The sequence below is a fragment of the Bufo gargarizans genome, chromosome 3 (assembly GCF_014858855.1).
Source record: "Bufo gargarizans isolate SCDJY-AF-19 chromosome 3, ASM1485885v1, whole genome shotgun sequence".
NCBI classification, from domain to species: Eukaryota; Metazoa; Chordata; class Amphibia; order Anura; family Bufonidae; genus Bufo; species Bufo gargarizans.
The window spans coordinates 5,972,297-5,992,541 of NC_058082.1; the positions used below are offsets into that span (position 1 = coordinate 5,972,297).

The window sequence follows — 20,245 nt, forward strand, 5'->3', positions numbered from 1 at the left end:
GGGCGGCTTATACTACTTCCTGGAGTGTGTGTGCACGCTGACTCTGTCCTCCTGTTTGCTTCAAAGCCAAGTGTTGTTGTGCTGCCTTTGCAATGTATATTACATGCTTGGCACTCAGTAGTGTCTGTTTCTTTAAGACCCTCCATTTTCTTGAAGCCTAGAGGCGGGTCTTCTCTGTACTCTCTAGGGCTTGCTGGGACATATCCTGTTCAGTCCAGCTCTGGCTATTGTAGTGACCAGATCCACAGGACATCTTAAAGCTATTACAGATTGCAAACCTGACGAACACCAAAGACTGTGAGTAAAGGGGTTTTGCTAGTTCAGCTTGTGTAGAGGGATGTTAGACATTGCAGATAGATAATGTGTGTTTCAGTGTAGTAAGCAAGCACATGTTAGTTAGGCCCTATCTTTTGTATTAGCTATGTATAATGTATGTTGCTTGAATTAGCCATGCTTATATTTTTCTTTTTATGTTTGTTCCACAGTTTTACCACACATATTATCCCATATCATATTAAATGAACACTATTGTACACATTCCTGTTCATTATATCTCAGTAAAGGTTGCATCAGTTCAGCAAACCAGCGCATCTTTCATTGGGATTCGGTTTATACTTGATGTTAAGCTGTGTACCTAAAGCAACACGCAGCCGAGACATTACAGTAAAAAGGCTTTAAAACGTTGTCAGAAGCAGTTAAACAGCTTTAAATCGTCCTCCGCAGTAAAAGGACTAATAACTCCTTTCAGCCACGTGGAGTGAAACAAAAGTGAAACTAATTTCTCTCACTCACTACAACACTGATACTGCCTGTGTCCAGTCCACGCTGCCAGCTAAATCAAGATGCAGAACACAGGGAACAACACTCTGACAGTTAACCCTCAATGCTCCTATAAGGAAGATGACACACACAGCTTGCCAAGAATCAAGTCTAGATACACAACACTGTCTAGAGCATCCAGTCAAACAAATCTGACTTCAGCTAGCGCCGATTCTGCAAGATCTAGGCGTACTAGACATTCAAGCATCACCAGTCTGTCATCGGCTAGCGATAAAGCGACTAGGGCACGAGCAAAAGCAGAGGCAGCTTGCGCCATGGCTTCTTATGCGGAGCAGGAAGCTGAATTGATGAGAGAGCAAGCAAAAAGTGAATCTGAAGCACTTAAAAAGAAAGCAGAAGTGGAAGCATCTTTACACTTACTCAAACAGCAGAAAAACACAGCAGCAGCCTTAGCCGAGGCAGAAGTTTTCACAAGGGCTGCTGAAGCTCAGTTTGATGGCATAGAAAACCAGATGTCATCCCACAGCGCAATCCAACGCACCCGTGAGTACGTACAGTCACAAGCAACCATGTACACTGACCAGCAGTCCAATGACGCACCTAGGTCTTCATTGACTCCACCAGCAATAAGCAACTTTGATACTACGCAACATTGCAAGACTAAATCAGAATCTCAGTGTGGGAAGTCAAGTGGTCGCATGCTTAGAGACCAATCTGCCAACCCTCCAAGAGTGCAAACGGATGCTCGCGTACTCCCTCCTCAAGCAAATACAAGTCTGGATTATAGCAGAAAGACTTACAACAGACGAGAACAACCACCTAAACAAAGTGGATTCAGTCAAGCGCCTCATCAGCCTTACCAGCCGCAACCATACCCTGAGTTTACACCCGAGAAGTATTCGCCAGACGCAACAAGTGCTATAGAAGTGGCAAAATTCCTGATGCACCGTGAGATAGTGGGCGCTGGTCTCATGAAATTCGATGATCATCCAGAAAATTACTGGGCCTGGAAGTCATCTTTCCTGAGCGGTACCCAAGACTTAAACCTGACAGAGAAAGAAAAGCTTGACCAGCTTGTCAGATGGCTAGGACCAGAGTCCACTGAGCAAGCCCAAAGGATCAGATCAGTACACGTTCATGACGCAGCAGCAGGACTTGCAATGGTGTGGCAGAGACTAGAACAATGCTATGGATCACCTGAAGTGATCGAGGATGCTCTTCTGAAAAGGATAGAAAACTATCCAAGAATAACAAATAAGGATTACCAAAAGCTGAGAGGTTTGGGAGACCTACTCTTAGAAATAGAAGCCGCTAAGTCTAGTGGATATCTGCCAGGTCTCTCATATCTGGATACAGCACGTGGAGTTGAGCCCATAATCGAGAAACTTCCTTACAACTTGCAAGAAAGGTGGGTAGCTCAAGCTTCAAGATACAAGAAAGATCATCGAGTTGCATTTCCACCGTTCGCCTTCTTCGCTGAATTCATAGAAGACCAAGCTGAAATACGCAATGACCCAAGCTTTGCTTTCCTGAACAAGAGAACGGCAAGCTTCCCAAAGGTAGAGCAGAAACCTCCAGGGCTTTACAAAGAACGTAGAGCAACAGTTTCTGTAAGGAAGACAGAAGTTCCGCCTGAATCTGCAGCTAATCAGGAAGATAACACAAGGAAGAAAGTTGAGGAGTCAGACAAAATATGTCCTATCCACAATAAGCCTCATCCACTAAGAAAATGTCGCAGTTTCAGAAGTAAGACGTTAGAAGAGCGCAAAGCTTATCTTAAAGACAATCGCATTTGTTTCAGATGCTGCGCTTCAATTCAGCATCTTGCAAAAGACTGTACAAAAACAATACAATGCGCAGAGTGTAACAGTGACAAACACTTGTCAGCACTGCACCCGGGACCATCACCATGGAAACAAGAAGTTCAAGCAACTCAAGAAGATCATGGTGGGGAGCAAGGAGAGAGTATAACGCCAGCAGTAACCTCAAAGTGCACTGAGATCTGTACAGAGCAGGGACGCTCAAGATCGTGCTACAAGATATGCTTAGTCAAGGTGTATCCAGCAGGTTTTAGAGAAAAAGCAATCAAGATGTACACAGTCATGGATGAACAGAGTAACAGATCTCTGGCAAAAACAGAATTCTTTGACCTCTTCGGTGACAAAGGAAGTCCAACTCCATACACCTTGAAGACTTGTTCTGGAGTTATAGAGACAATAGGGAGAAGAGCAAATAACTACATCATCGAGTCATTAGATGGAAAGACAAAGGTGACTCTACCTACCCTCATAGAATGCGATGAGATACCAGACGACAGGTCAGAGATACCCACACCTGAAGTTGCTCGTCATCACCCTCATCTGGTGCGAATAGCAGACCAAATACCAGCACTAGATCCAGATGCTGCAATCACCCTTCTACTTGGGAGAGATATTCTCAGATTGTACAAAGTCAGAGAACAGTACAATGGGTCACACAATGCACCATTTGCACAACGCCTTGATCTCGGATGGGTCATCGTTGGAGAAGTATGTCTAGACGGACTGCACAAACCATCAAAGGTAAATGTCTACAGAACACATCTATTGCAGAATGGTCGTACATCTTGTCTTTGCCCATGTACCAACAGTCTACACATTAAAGAGAGATTAGATGACCTAACACATCATCGGAGTATCCAGAGGTGCATGGAAGACTTAGCCTCAACTGAAAATACAGATGAACTGGGTTGTAAGGTGTTTGAAAGAACACGAGACGACGACAAGCCAGCACCCTCGGTAGAAGATACCCTCTTCCTTGAGATCATGGACAGAGAAGTCTACAGAGACAAGTCAGGCAGCTGGGTAGCCCCTCTACCCTTCCGGTCACCACGCCATCGCCTTCCTGTCAACAAGGTACAAGCAGAGAAACGCTTCAGTTTGTTGCAGCGCACTCTACAAAGAAAGCCAAATATGAAGAAACACTTCCAAGCCTTCATGCAAAAGATTTTTGACAACGAGCATGCAGAAAGGGCACCACCACTACAAGAAAACCAAGAACACTGGTACTTACCAATATTTGGAGTGTATCATCCTCAAAAACCAGGTCAGATACGTGTAGTATTTGACTCTAGTGCGAAGCACGAAGGCATCTCACTAAATGACGTCCTTCTCAGCGGACCTGACCTGAACAACACACTCCTTGGAGTACTCATCAGGTTCAGAAAAGAACTTGTAGCAGTAACAGCAGATGTACAACAGATGTTCTACTGTTTCTTCGTTCGAGAAGATCACAGAGACTACTTAAGGTTCCTGTGGTATGCAGACAATGACTTTAACAAAGACATCATAGAGTACAGGATGAAGGTACATGTGTTTGGAAACAGCCCTTCCCCAGCTGTAGCTATCTACAACCTGAAACGAGCAGCACAGCAAGGTGAAAGACATGGTCAAGAAGCCAAACAGTTTGTCATGAAGAACTTCTACGTGGACGATGGACTTGCTTCTTTCTCCAGCAACGAAGAAGCTATTAACGTCCTGAAAAGTACAAAAGAAATGTTGGCAGAATCCAACATAAGATTGAACAAGGTAGCTTCCAACAGCTACAGAGTCATGGAAGCATTTCCAATGGAAGACCGTGCTAAAGACCTCAAAGACTTAGATCTAGGAACAGAATCACCACCCTTGCAAAGAAGTCTTGGGCTTAGTTGGGACTTAAAGACTGACAGTTTCACCTTCAGGGTCTCCAGAGAAGAGAAACCATTCACAAAAAGAGGTGTCCTATCTACAGTCAACAGTCTTTATGACCCCCTGGGATTCGTAGCACCCATCATCATGCAAGGCAAAGCTTTTTTGAGACAGATCACTACTGAGCAGGAACAAATTGACTGGGATGTACTTCTTCCTGACGAGAAGCAAATGCAGTGGAAGTTGTGGAAAGACTCATTGTTAGAGCTTGAACAACTCTACATTTCAAGACCGTACGTATTTGTTTCCTTGTCTGCTACAAAGAGGAGAGAATTATGCGTATTCTCTGACGCTTCCACTATGGCTATTGCAGCTGTAACTTACCTCAGGGTAATAGACACTGAGGGACAAAGCCATGTTGGGTTCATCATGGGAAAATCTAAACTAGCTCCCAGACCTGCTCACACTGTCCCACGTCTAGAACTTTGTGCTGCTGTCTTAGCGGTAGAGATGGCAGACATGATTACGACTGAACTGGACATTGAGATCCATGCAGTGAACTTTTATACGGACAGCAAGATTGTGTTAGGATATATTCACAACGCTTCAAAAAGATTTTACACATACGTGACCAACAGAGTGACACGTATCAGAAAGTCTACAAGTCCAGATCAGTGGCATCACATCAGCACGGACAAGAACCCAGCGGATCATGGGACAAGATTGGTGTCAGCCGCTGTACTCAAGCAAACTAACTGGTTCGTAGGTCCATCGTTTCTTGGTAAGCCAGAAATCAAAGAGACTACTCAGGTAGAGACCTTTCAGCTCATAGAACCAGATCAAGACAAAGAGGTAAGACCTCAAGTTGCAGTTTGCAAGACTTAAGTTACCAGAGACAGTCTGGGCGCCCATAGATTTGAAAGGTTTTCCAGATGGAAGTCGCTGACTCGTGCAATCGGAAAACTTATCTGTCTAGCCAGATACTCCTTCAGAGCTACTAATACTGATCAGCGTAGCAACGACCATCTTGAACAAGCCAAGGTCGCGATCATCAAATGCGTCCAGCAGGAAGTCTTTAAAGAAGAAATTCAAAGCCTTCTGAAAAAGGAAGAGATTTCTCGACACAGTTCGCTCAAGAAGTTGAACCCTATCCTCGACGAAGACGGAGTACTAAGAATTGGAGGTCGTTTGTCGGCAGCGGATATGACTATCCAAGAGAGACATCCCTTCATCATACCTAAGAATCATCACATCGCTCTTCTTCTGGTAAGACACTATCACGAGCAAGTTGCACATCAAGGACGACACTTCACTGAAGGAGCAGTGCGGTCAGCAGGATTGTGGATCATAGGAGGTAAGAGACTAGTCTCCAGCGTGATCAGCCAATGTGTTACCTGTAAGAAGATTAGAGGGAAACTTGAGGTTCAGAAGATGTCAAACTTACCTGCAGACAGACTTGCTTCAGATCCTCCGTTCACTCACGTAGGTCTAGACGTTTTTGGACCATGGAACATCTCTTCTCGCAAGACTAGAGGAGGCAGTGCCGAAAGTAAACATTGGGCTGTTCTGTTCTCTTGCCTGAGTACTAGAGCAGTTCATATTGAAGTGATTGAATCTTTATCCACTTCAAGTTTCATCAATGCCTTGAGAAGATTCTTCTCTATCAGAGGACCAGCGAAATTGATTCGTTCAGACCGTGGCACAAACTTTATTGGGGCCTGCAAGGAGTTGAAAATCATCTCTACAGACTCTGAAACAGGTTCCTATCTTCAAGACTTTTAATCCTCCACACGCATCGCATATGGGAGGAGCATGGGAGAGGATGATTGGAGTAGCTCGTCGTATTCTGGATGCCATGCTCCTGAAGGTTGGGTCTACTCGCCTCACTCATGAAGCTTTGACTACACTAATGGCTGAAGTCGTGGCCATTATGAACGCGAGACCTTTGGTTCCAGTGTCTACAGATCCAGAGATGCCATCAGTCTTGACACCCGCAATGCTGCTGACCCAGAAGATGGAACCAGTGACAGCTCCCACTGGAGACTTTGACCTCAAGGACTTGTATACTAAGCAATGGAGACAAGTTCAAAGCCTTGCGGACATTTTCTGGAAGAGGTGGAGACAGGAATACCTAGTGACACTCCAGCCACGCAAGAAGTGGCAAGATGACAAACCCAACTTACAAGTTGGAGACATTGTCTTATTAAAAGACACTCAGGCTACAGGAACGAATGGCCTATTGGACTCATTGTGGGGACTGATCCTAGTGGTGATGCTAGAGTTAGAAAAGTTGAAGTTAGAATTGTTAGACAGGGCATTCCCAAGGTGTATGCTAGGCCAATTTCTGAAGTAGTTTTACTTCTGTGCAAAGGTTAGTGGCATAACCAATGGTACGCCAGGTGGGGAGTGTGCTGCCTTTGCAATGTATATTACATGCTTGGCACTCAGTAGTGTCTGTTTCTTTAAGACCCTCCATTTTCTTGAAGCCTAGAGGCGGGTCTTCTCTGTACTCTCTAGGGCTTGCTGGGACATATCCTGTTTAGTGATGGGAAGTTCGGATCTTTCAAATGAATCGGTTCATTTGAATCAGCTCATTCAAATGAACCGATTCATGAATCGGATCTTCGGTTCACTTCCTGAGCCGGCAGAGGCAAGTGAACTGAAGATCAATGCGCATGTTCAGCTCATCGAATCTTCGGTTCACTTGCTGAGTCGGCTCTCAAGTAAACCGAAGGTCAGGAGGGACTGGCTCCTGGCAAACACAGCTCTGCTGCAGTGAGCAGACTGTGATAATTGAGAGTTTTAGTTAAAAGAACTATACTGCATAAACTGATAAACCCCCTGAAAATACTAGTTACACACAGATAGCGCCCCCTTCAATAATTATTGGAACACAATGCGCTAAAAAATAACTGCACCCAGCAAATAGTGTAACCATAATGTCTCCCAAAAACAACTGTGCTAAGCTGATACTGTGCCAGGGTGCCCCCACAGTAATAGTGCTCCCAAAAATCCCAACAATAGTGATAAATCTGTGCCAGAGTGCACTTAGTGGTAACAGTGCTCCTACAGTGCCCCCAACAGTAATTGTGTCCCAGAAGTACGGTAATAATGCTCCCATAGTCCCCCAGTTGTAATAAAGCCCACCATAATGCCCCTGGTAGTAATAATTATATTTACAGTGTGCACCAGTGCAAAACGTTGTGTGTCAGTAAAAAAAAGACAAAAAAAAAAAAACATCTTAGTGCCCCCAGTAGAGCCAATGTCCCCAGAGTGCCCTCATGTGTTCCAATGACCCGTACTGTGTGCCACTAGAAAAAACACTTAGTGCCCCCAGTTGAGCTTAGGTGCCCATAGTGCCCCTATAATTTGTGACAGTATAAAATACTCCTATATAGTGCCCCCAGAAGATGCCCCATAGTGCTCCTCCCTTGTCCCCACAGTGTCCTCCATAATGTGCCAGTATAAAATGCCCCTATAGACTGCCCCACATAGATGCCCCCATAATGCTCCTCTCCCCCTTCCCCATAGTGGCACCAAAATGGTTGCCAGTATTAAATGCCCCTATATAATACCCACATAGTGCTCTTCTCCCCCACTTCTCCATAGTGCCCCAATCATGCGTGCCAGTAAATAGGGCCCCCGGTAAATGCCCCCATAGTGCTCATTTACCCCCCACTTCTACATAGAGCTCCCCATAATGAGTACCAGTATATAGGGCCCCCAGTAGATGCATCCCCTCTTCTCCATAGTGCCCCCCCATATTGTGGCAGTATATTGGGCCCCCATAGTGCCTCCCATATTGTTCCAGTATATTGGGCACCCATAGTGCTTCCCCTCTTCTCCATAGTGCCCCATATTGTGCCAGTATGTTGGGCCCCCGGTAGATGTGTTCCCTCTTCTCCATAGTGCCCCACATATTGTGCCAGTATATAGGGCCCCCAGTAGATGCATCCCCTCTTCTCCATTGTGCCCCCCCATATTGTGGCAGTATATAGGGCCCCCATAGTGCTTCCCCTCTTCTCCATAGTGGCCCCCATAGTGCTTCCCCTCTTCTCCATAGTGCCCCTCCATATTGTGCCAGTATATAAGGCCCCCACCCCCCTTCTTGCCACAGTATACTATAAATGATAAAAACAATAAACACATATACTTACCTTATGCTGCTTAGCGATGCGATGCAGGCCTCCTCCGGTCTGTGTCCCGCTCTGTACGGCTCAGGCGGCGCGATGACGTCATAGCGCCACCTGAAACAGCCTCTGATAGGCTACAGGTACTAAGCCTGTAGCCTATCAGAGGAAGGGCCAAGGGAGACGCCTCTCCCCTGCTCCTCCGCACCGTTCATCTGTATCGCTGTCCTAAGGACGGCGATACAGATGAATTTGGAGATGAGCGCTTCCACAATGGAAGTGCTCATCTCCACTCCTGCTGCCTCCAGTCCAGTCAGAAAGGGCCCCCCTCCGGCCCTGGGCTCTGCTGACGGCGCCCCCCTCTTCTGTCCTAAAGGGATGAGCTCCGTGCGGTCGCACCCTTCGTCCGCCTCTAGAAATGGCCCTGGTCACAGGTGCCCATCCTTAAAGCTAGCATGCCGGCAGCTCACCCTAACAGACGTAGGTTAGGCCCAGGCGAGGCAGTTCTGTTAGTGTTAGTTACCTATCTGTGGAAACCGCCTTGACGCCGGTAGATGGGCCCGACACATGTATGATCAAATATGTGCGCAAAGAGCTTTTATTTTTCATGTATAGTCAGTATAGTACCACTGTAATCCAGAATAATCCCTAATCCTGGGTTATATTATTAACGTAAATAAAGCAGTAAACTGGCGGTAAATCCGTTAAAGTTATGAATACGCGCCGGCCTCTCCTTAACTTCGGGGCATCCATCACCAGTCCTAAGTGCAAGACCGCTACTGAGCCACTGAAACAGGCATAGAAAATGGTAAATAGGACGGGTCTATCGCCCCATCCCCATCCCCCACCCACTGTAATATCAAACACATCTACTATACACTGTACTGCCCTGTAATACCAAACACATCCTCTATACACTGTACTGCTCTGTAATACTGAACACATACTCTATATACTGTACTGCTCTGTAATACCATACACATCCACTATACACTGAACTGCTCTGTACTACCAAACACATCCGCTATACACTGTACTGCCCTGTAATACCAAACACATCCACTATACACTATACTGCTCTGTAATACCATACACATCCACTATACACTGTACTGCTCTGTAATACCAAACACATCCTCTATACACTGTACTGCTCTGTAATACTGAACACATACTCTATATACTGTACTGCTCTGTAATACCATACACATCCACTATACACTGTACTGCTCTGTAATACCAAACACATCCACTATACACTGTACTGCTCTGTAATACCAAACACATCCTCTATACACTGTACTGCTCTGTAATACCAAACACATCCACTATACACTGTACTGCTCTGTAATACCAAACACATCCACTATACACTGTACTGCTCTGTAATACCAAACACATCCACTATACACTGTACTGCTCTGTAATACCAAACACATCCACTATACACTGTACTGCTCTGTAATACCAAACACATCCGCTATACACTGTACTGCTCTGTAATACCAAACACATCCGCTATACACTGTACTGCTCTGTAATACCAAACACATCCTCTATACACTTTACTGCTCTGTAATACCAAACACATCCTCTATACACTGTACTGCTCTGTAATACCAAACACATCCTCTATACACTGTACTGCTCTGTAATACTAAACACATCCACTATACACTGTACTGCTCTGTAATACCAAACACATCCGCTATACACTGTACTGCTCTGTAATACCATACACATCCGCTATACACTGTACTGCTCTGTAATACCAAACACATCCGCTATACACTGTACTGCTCTGTAATACCAAACACATCCGCTATACACTGTACTGCTCTGTAATACCAAACACATCCGCTATACACTGTACTGCTCTGTAATACCAAACACATCCACTATACACTGTACTGCTCTGTAATACCAAACAAATCCGCTATACACTGTACTGCTCTGTAATACCAAACACATCCGCTATACACTGTACTGCTCTGTAATACCAAACACATCCACTATACACTGTACTGCTCTGTAATACCAAACACATCCACTATACACTGTACTGCTCTGTAATACCAAACACATCCACTATACACTGTACTGCTCTGTAATACCAAACACATCCACTATACACTGTACTACTATGTAATACCAAACACATCCACTATACACTGTACTGCTCTGTAACACCAAACACATCCTCTATACACTGTACTGCTCTGTACATAGAGCAGCAGGAAATGCTAGCAGAATGCTTGGGTGTATAGGGAGAGGCATTACCAGTAGACAGAGGGAGGCGCTCATGCCGCTCTACAGAGCACTAGTGAGACCTCATCTGGAGTATTGTGCTCAGTACTGGAGACCATATCTCCAGAAGGATATTGATACTTTGGAGAGAGTTCAGAGAAGAGCTACTAAACTGGTCCATTGATTGCAGGATAAAACTTACCAGGAAAGATTAAAGGACCTTAACATGTAGAGCTTGGAAGAAAGACGAGACAGAGGGGATATGAGAGAAACTGCTAAATACATAAAGGGAATCAACAAGGTAAAAGAGGAGAGAATATTTAAAAGAAGAAAAACTGCTACAAGAGGACATAGTTTTAAATTAGAGGGGCAAAGGTTTAAAAGTAAAATCAGGAAGTATTACTTTACTGAGAGAGTAGTGGATGCATGGAATAGCCTTCCTGCAGAAGTGGCAGCTGCAAATACAGTGGAGGAGTTTAAGCATGCATGGGATAGGCATAAGGCCATCCTTCATATAAGATAGGGCCAGGGGCTATCCATAGTATTCAGTATATTGGGCAGACTAGATGGGCCAAATGGTTCTTATCTGCCGACACATTCTAGGTTTCTATGTTGAGTTGTGAGGAGGTGGCAGCGCTCTCCTGATCCGGTCAGTACAGCTGGGAGGTGCCAGGAGTCGGACCCCCACAGATCTCATATTAATGACATGTCCTGGGGACATCAATATCCAGTTCCTGGGTAACCCCTTTACATTCTTCAGCAGACCCCTATATGATAACATAAAGGTTCTGATGACCCCTTTAACACATCAGTTGATGAAAACACAATCAGTAATGTCCTTCATGTCTGAGAAGAGCAGCGCTATCAGTAATACCTGCCCCCGCTGTATAACACATAATGGGAGCAGTGATCCCCTCCCCGGATAACACACAGGTAAGTGTTCCCGGACTGACCTCATCAGAACCTGCATTGTGCCTCCACATGGAGGAGGTGTCATATGTCCTGAGAGACATCTGGAGGGACAGGAAGGACACATCTGCTTCTATGGGGCGGATTATGGGTCTGAGCAACTCCCAGGTTATACAGAGCTGTAATATGTACATGAGCCCTTACCGCCATAGAGCGCTCATCTCTGCCTGTGCTACATTACAGCTGTATGGCGGTATTATTACTGATGACCCCGGCTGTAATTTACTCAGAATGGAGACGATTACTGCTCGTTATCAATAAGTAATAATCAATACCAGCAGAATCCAGAGAAAGCCTGAATGTAGTGTAATGTCTCCTAATAATCCATCCCCCAAATAACTGACTGAGCGAGGGCCACATGTGTCCTGCAGTAATGTGAGGAGGGGGACGGGGGCCACAGGGGCCACAATAGATGGTGGAGGAAGGAGACTGAGGGCCACAATAGATGGTGGAGGAAGGAGACTGAGGGCCACACTAGATGGGGGAGGAAGGAGACTGAGGGCCACAATAGATGGTGGAGGAAGGAGACTGAGGGCCACAATAAATGGTGGAGGAAAGAGACTGAGGGCCACAATAGATGATAGAGGAAGGAGAATGGAGGCCACAGGAACCACAATAGATGATGGAAGAAGGAGAATGGAGGCTACAAGGACCACAATAGATGGTGGAGGAAGGAGAATGGAGGCCACAGGGACTACATAGATGGTGAAGGAAGGAGAATGAAGGCCACAGGGACCACATAGATGGTAGAGGAAGGAGAATGGAGGCCACAGGGACTAAAATAGATGATGGAGGAAGGATAATGGAGGCCACAAAGACCACAATAGATGGCGGAGGAAGGAGAATGGAGGCCACATGGACCACAATAGATAGCGGATGAAGGAGAATGGAGGCCACAGGGACCACAATAGATGGTGGAGGAAGGAGAATGGAGGCCACAGGGATTAAAATAGATGGTGGAGGAAGGAGAATAGAGGACACAGGGGCTAGAGACTAAAAGCCACAAAAGATGGTGGAGGTAGGAGACTGAGGGCCACAATAGATGGTGGAGGTAGGAGACTGAGGGCCACAATAGATGGTGTAGGAAGGAGAATGGAGGCCACAGACTGAGGGCCAAAATAGATGATGGAGGAAGGAGAATGGAGGCTACAGGGACCACAATAGATGGTGGAGAAAGGAGAATGGAGGCCACAGGGACGACAATAGATGGTGGAGGGAGGAGAATGGAGGCCACAAGGACCACAATAGATAGCGGATGAAGGAGAATGGAGGCCACAGGGACCACAATAGATGGTGGAGGAAGGAGAATGGAGGCCACAGGGATTAAAATAGATGGTGGAGGAAGGAGAATAGAGGACACAGGGGCTAGAGACTAAAAGCCACAAAAGATGGTGGAGGTAGGAGACTGAGAGCCACAATAGATGGTGGAGGTAGGAGACTGAGGGCCACAATAGATGGTGTAGGAAGGAGAATGGAGGCCACAGACTGAGGGCCAAAATAGATGATGGAGGAAGGAGAATTGAGGCTACACGGACCACAATAGATGGTGGAGAAAGGAGAATGGAGGCCACAGGGACGACAATAGATGGTGGAGGGAGGAGAATGGAGGCCACAAGGACCACAATAGATGGCGGAGGAAGGAGGACACACAGACCACAATAGATGGCGGAGGAAGGAGAATGGAGGCCACAGGGACCACAGTAGATGGTACAGGGAGGAGAATGGAGGCCACAAGAACCACAATAAATGGCGGGGGAAGGAGAATGGAGGACACAGGGACCACAATAGATGGTGGAGGAAGGAGATTGGAGGCCACAGGGACCACAATAGATGGTGGAGGGAGGAGAATGGAGGCCACAAAGACCACAATACATGGCGGAGGAAGGACAATGGAGGCCACAAGGACCACAATAGATGGCGGAGGAAGGAGATTGGAGGCCACAGGGACCACAAAAGATGGCGGAGGAAGGAGAGTGGAGGCCACAGGGAGCAAAATAGATGGTGGAGGAAGGAGAATGGAGGACACAGGGGCTAGAGACTGAAAGCCACAATAGATGGTGGAGGAAGGAGACTTAGGGCCACAATAGATGGCGGAGGAGGAAGACTGAGGGCCACAATAGATGATGGAGGTAGGAGAATGGAGGCCACAGACTGAGGGCCAAAATATACACTGTACAGCACTGTAATAGCAAACACATCCACTATACACTGTACTGCTCTGTAATTCCAAACACATCCACTATACACTGTACTGCTCTGTAATACCAAACACATCCGCTATACACTGTACTGCTCTGTAATACCAAACACATCCACTATACACTGTACTGCTCTGTAATACCAAACACATCCACTATACACTATACTGCTCTGTAATACCAAACATATCTTCTATACACTGTACTGCTCTGTACTTCCAAACACATCCACTATATACTGTACTGCTCTGTAATACCAAACCCATCCACTATACACTGTACTGCTCTGTAATACCAAACACATCCACTATACACTGTACTGCTCTGTAATACTAAACACATCTTCTATACACTGTACTGCTCTGTAATACTAAACACATACTCTATATACTGTACTGCTCTGTAATACCATACACATCCACTATACACTGTACTACACTGTAATACCAAACACATCCGCTATACACTGTACTGCTCTGTAATAACAAACACATCCTCTATACACTGTACTACACCGTAATACCAAACACATCCGCTATACACTGTACTGCTGTGTAATACCAAACACATCCACTATACACTGTACTGCTCTGTAATACCAAACACATCCGCTATACACTGTACTGCTGTGTAATACCAAACACATCCTCTATACACTATACTGCTCTGTAATACCAAACACATCCACTATACACTGTACTGCTGTGTAATACCAAACACATCCTCTATACACTGTACTGTTCTGTAATACCAAACACATCCACTATACACTATACTGCTCTGTAATACCAAACACATCCGCTATACACTGTACTGCTCTGTAATACCAAACACATCCGCTATACACTGTACTGCTCTGTAATACCAAACACATCCGCTATACACTGTACTGCTCTGTACTTGGTGAGCTGTGAGGAGGTGGCAGCGCTCTCCTGAGCTCCGGTGAGTACAGCTGGGAGGTGCCAGGAGTCGGGCCCCCACAGATCTCATATTAATGACGTGTCCTGGGGACATCAATATCCAGTTCCTGGATAACCCCTTTACATTCTTCAGCAGACCCCTATATGATAACATAAAGGTTCTGATGATCCCTTTAACACATCAGTTGATGAAAACACAATCAGTAATGTCCTTCATGTCTGAGAAGAGCAGCGCTATCAGTAATACCTGCCCCCGCTGTATAACACATAATGGGAGCAGTGACCCCCTCCCCGGATAACACACAGGTAAGTGTTCCCGGACTGACCTCATCAGAACCTGCATTGTGCCTCCACATGGAGGAGGTGTCATATGTCCTGAGAGACATCTGGAGGGACAGGAAGGACACATCTGCTTCTATGGGGCGGATTATGGGTCTGAGCAACTCCCTGGTTATACAGAGCTGTAATATGTACATGAGCCCTTACCGCCATAGAGCGCTCATCTCTGCCTGTGCTACATTACAGCTGTATGGCGGTATTATTACTGATGACCCCAGCTGTAATTTACTCAGAATGGAGACGATTACTGCTCGTTATCAATAAGTAATAATCAATACCAGCAGAATCCAGAGAAACCCTGAATGTAGTGTAATGTCTCCTAATAATCCATCCCCCAAATAACTGACTGAGCGAGGGCCACATGTGTCCTGTAGTAATGTGAGGGGGGGAATGGGGGCCACAGGGGCCACAATAGATGGTGGAGGATGGAGAATGGAGGCCACAATAGATGGAGGAAGGAGACTGAGGGCCACAATAGATGGTGGAGGAAGGAGACCGAGGGCCACAATAGATGGTGGAGGAAGGAGACCGAGGACCACAATAGATGGTGGAGGAAGGAGACCGAGGGCCGCAATAGATGGTGGAGGAAGGAGAATGGAGGCCACAGGAACCACAATAGATGGTGGAGGAAGGAGACTGAGGGCCACAATAAATGGTGGAGGAAGGAGACTGAGGGCCACAATAGATGATAGAGGAAGGAGAATGGAGGCCACAGGAACCACTATAGATGATGGAAGAAGGAGAATGGAGGCTACAAGGACCACAATAGATGGCGGAGGAAGGAGAATGGAGGCCACAGGGACCACATAGATGGTGAAGGAAGGAGAATGAAAGCCACAGGGACCACATGGATGGTGATGGAAGGAGAATGGAGGCCACAGGGACTAAAATAGATGGTGGAGGAAGGAGAATATAGGACAGAGGGACAACAATAGATGATGGAGGAAGGAGAATGGAGGCCACAAAGACCACAATAGATGGCGGAGGAAGGAGAATGGAGGCCACGTGGACCACAATAGATAGTGGATGAAGGAGAATGGAGGCCACAGGGACTAAAATAGATGGTGGAGGAAGGAGAATAGAGGACACAGGGGCTAGAGACTGAAAGCCACAATAGATGGTGGAGTAAGGAGACTGAGGGCCACAATAGATGGTGGAGGTAGGAGTCTGAGGGCCACAATAGTTGGTGTAGGAAGGAGAATGGAGGCCACAGACTGAGGGCCAAAATAGATGATGGAAGAAGGAGAATGGAGGCTACAGGGACCACAATAGATGGTGGAGAAAGGAGAATGGAGGCCACAGGGACGACAATAGATGGTGGAGGGAGGAGAATGGAGGCCACAAGGACCACAATAGATGGCGGAGGAAGGAGGACACAGAGACCACAATAGATGGCGGAGGAAGGAGAATGGAGGCCACAGGGACCACAATAGATGGTGGAGGGAGTAGAATGGAGGCCACAAGAACCACAATAGATAGCGGAGGAAGGAGAATGGAGGACACAGGGACCACAATAGATGGTGGAGGAAGGAGATTGGAGGCCACAGGGACCACAATAGATGGTGGAGGGAGGAGAATGGAGGCCACAAAGACCACAATACATGGCGGAGGAAGGACAATGGAGGCCACAAGGACTACAATAGATGGCGGAGGAAGGAGATTGGAGGCCACAGTGACCACAAAAGATGGCGGAGGAAGGAGAGTGGAGGCCACAGGGAGCAAAATAGATGGTGGAGGAAGGAGAATGGAGGACACAGGGGCTAGAGACTGAAAGCCACAATAGATGGTGGAGGAAGGAGACTGAGGGCCACAATAGATGGCAGAGGAGGGAGACTGAGGGCCACAATAGATGATGGAGGTAGGAGAATGGAGGCCACAGACTGAGGGCTAAAATAGATGATGGAGGAAGGAGAATGGAGGACACAGGGGCCACAATAGATGGTGGAGGAAGGAGAATGGAGGAAACAAGTACCCCAATAGATGTTGGAAGAAGGAGACTGAGGGCCTAAAATAGATGGTGGAGGATGGAGAATGGAGGCCACAGACTGAGGGCCACAAAAGATGATGGAGGAAGGAGAATGGAGGCCACAGGGACCCTAACAGATGGTAGAGGAAGTAGAATGGAGGCCACACAGACCCCAATAGATGGTGGAGGAAGGAGAATGGAGGCCACAGACTGAGGGCCACAATAGATGGTGGAGAATGGAGGCCAGTGGGACCACAATAGATGGTGGAGCAAGAAGAATGGAGGCCACAGAGACCACAATAGATGGTGGAGGAAGGAGAATGGAGGCCACAGGGACCCCAATAGATGTTGGAGGAAGGAGACTGAGGGCCTAACTAAAAAAGATGGTGAAGGAAGGAGAATGGAGGCTACAGACTGAAGGCCAGATGATAGAGGAAGGAGAAAGGAGGCCACAGGGACCACAATAGATAATGGAGCAAGGAGAATGAAGGCCACAAAGACCAAAATAGATAGCGGAGTTAAGAGAATGAAGGCCACAGGGACCAGAATAGATGGTAGAAGAAGGAAAATAGAGGCCACAGGGACCTCAATAGATGGTGGAAGAAGAAGAATAGAGGACACAGGGGCTATAGACTGAGGGCCACAATAGATGGTGGAGGTAGGAGAATGGAGGACACAGGGACCACAATAGATGGTGGAGGGAGGAGAATGGAGGCCACAAGGACCACAATAGATGGCAGAGGAAGGAGAATGGAGGACACAGGGACCACAATAGATGGCGGCCCACAATAGATGGTGGAGGAAGGAGAATGGAGGCCATAAGGACCCCAACAGATGGTGGAGGAAGGAAAATGGAGGCCACAGGGACCAAAATAGATGGTGGAGGAAGTAGAATGGAGGCCACAGGGACCCCAATAGATGGTGGAGGAAGGAGAATGGAGGCCACAGGGACCCCAATAGATGTTGGAAGAAGGAGACTGAGGGCCACAAAAGATGATGGAGGAAGGAGAATGGAGGCCACATGGACCCCAACAGATGGTAGAGGAAGGAGAATGGAGGCCACAGGGACCAAAATAGATGGTGGAGGAAGGATAATGGAGGCCACAGGGACCAAAATAGATGGTGGAGGAAGTAGAATGGAGGCCACAGGGACCCAAATAGATGGTGGAGGAAGTAGAATGGAGGCCACAGGGACCAAAATAGATGGTGGAGGAAGGATAATGGAGGCCACAGGGACCCAAATAGATGGTGGAGGAAGTAGAATGGAGGCCACAGGGACCCAAATAGATGGTGGAGGAAGGATAATGGAGGCCACAGGGACCAAAATAGATGGTGGAGGAAGGAGAATGGAGGCCAGTGGGACCACAATAGATGGTGGGTCAAGAAGAATGGAGGCCACAGAGACCACAATAGATGGTGAAGGAAGGAGAATGGAGGCCACAGGGACCCCAATAGATGTTGGAGGAAGAAGAATGGAGGCTACAGACTGAAGGCCAGATAGAGGAAGGAGAAAGGAGGCCACAGGGACCACAATAGATGATGGAGCAAGGAGAATGAAGACCACAAAGATCAAAATAGATAGCGGAGGAAGGAGAATGAAGGCCACAGCGACCACATCAGATGGTAGAAGAAGGAAAATGGAGACCACAGGGACCTCAATAGATGGTGGAAGAAGGAGAATAGAGGACACAGGGGCTATAGACTGAGGGCCACAATAGACGGTGGAGGAAGGAGAATGGAGGCCACAGGGGCCACAGACTGAGGGCCACAGATGATGGAGGAAGGAGAGCTCTGAGCAGCTGATGACACAAGTTCCTCCAGCTTTATGACTATTGTACATTCATGTGCTGCCATCATCACTGATTTATGACATGCCATAAAGTGAGGACACTCCTCAGGGTTCTGGATTTCTAGGACATGGACATATCATACAGCTGCCGCCATTCCTGACATCCACCACACACAAGAGGCGGCTTCTAGTGATGACATTTATGGATTTTACTAACAGCCGGGGACATTTTCTCTCCACAGTCACAATCTACAGACTTTATACTGACGCTCTGTGGACGCCTCACCCACATCTCATCTTCTTATTCTTACAGATTGGGTAATAATCAGCTACCAGACACTTCCTGCATCCAGTTGGCATCTGTAATAAGGAATAACCAGTCCCTGAAGATACTGGACCTGTCTGATAACCGTCTGTCTGGTCCTCACTTCGGTGACTTGATGGCGGCTCTGTCCAGTCCGGCCTGCAGGATAGAGACATTACAGTGAGTATAAGAGATGTGTACAGGACGGAGACATGTGGGGCACACGTTATACATGGAGCTTATTCTATTTTATGCTCCGCACCATTGTTATGTCTATGAGATAAACTGCTGACCGCTCCTTGATATGTGACGTCTACTAATGTCTGACTAATGCCCCAGGTCTAGTGGTGTCAGCGCCCACCGCCCCCCTTACCTGCGCCCCTGATGTCGGCACAGTCTGTATAGAAGCGTCATCTGCAGCAGATTTATCATCTTCTCTCCACATCACTGAGATTTTCCCTTTTTTCCCGACTTCTAAGAACCATAACGTTTTTACTTTTCCGTTCACGTTGCCGTCTGAGGGCTTCATGCGCTGCTGTATTTTGTGGTCCGTCTACAGAAAAGTTCTATTCCTGTCCTCGAAATGGAGAAGAATAGGACGTTTTATGTTTTCCGAGACCACAGGACAGACTTCAGGGTGTGGGGGGCACACAGTGTAATGTCCGCACGTCTTGTGGCCCCGATGAGATTAATGGGTCTACATCAGATCCGCAGATCGGCTGCAGACAGAGACTACGGTCGTGTGCATGAGGCGCAAGATGGAGGTTTAATGGCTCCATTTCATTTACCAGAACTTGTACTGAAAACACCGGAAAACATTATTTTTGGGGCTACAATTCCTCCATTTTTTTATGTGGTCTTTTCACGGTGTTGCCGGTGCGCCAAAACTGACCTGACGCCCCTATCCTGAGGATCGGTACAATTACAGCAATACCACA

At 46.9% G+C, this 20,245-nt stretch overlaps 1 protein-coding gene across 1 annotated transcript in view; it reads left to right on the forward strand.

Moving 5' to 3' along the window:
- Positions 1-243: 243 nt before the first annotated feature.
- LOC122932886 (ribonuclease inhibitor-like) overlaps positions 244-20,245 on the forward strand; it is a 140,057-nt gene continuing 120,055 nt past the window's right edge. Inside the window, exons 1-2 of the mRNA XM_044287545.1 lie at positions 244-297; positions 19,317-19,487. Of these exons, the coding sequence (XP_044143480.1) occupies positions 19,444-19,487 (44 nt within the window). The 5' untranslated portion in view covers positions 244-297; positions 19,317-19,443. The remainder of the gene's footprint in view (positions 298-19,316; positions 19,488-20,245) is intronic.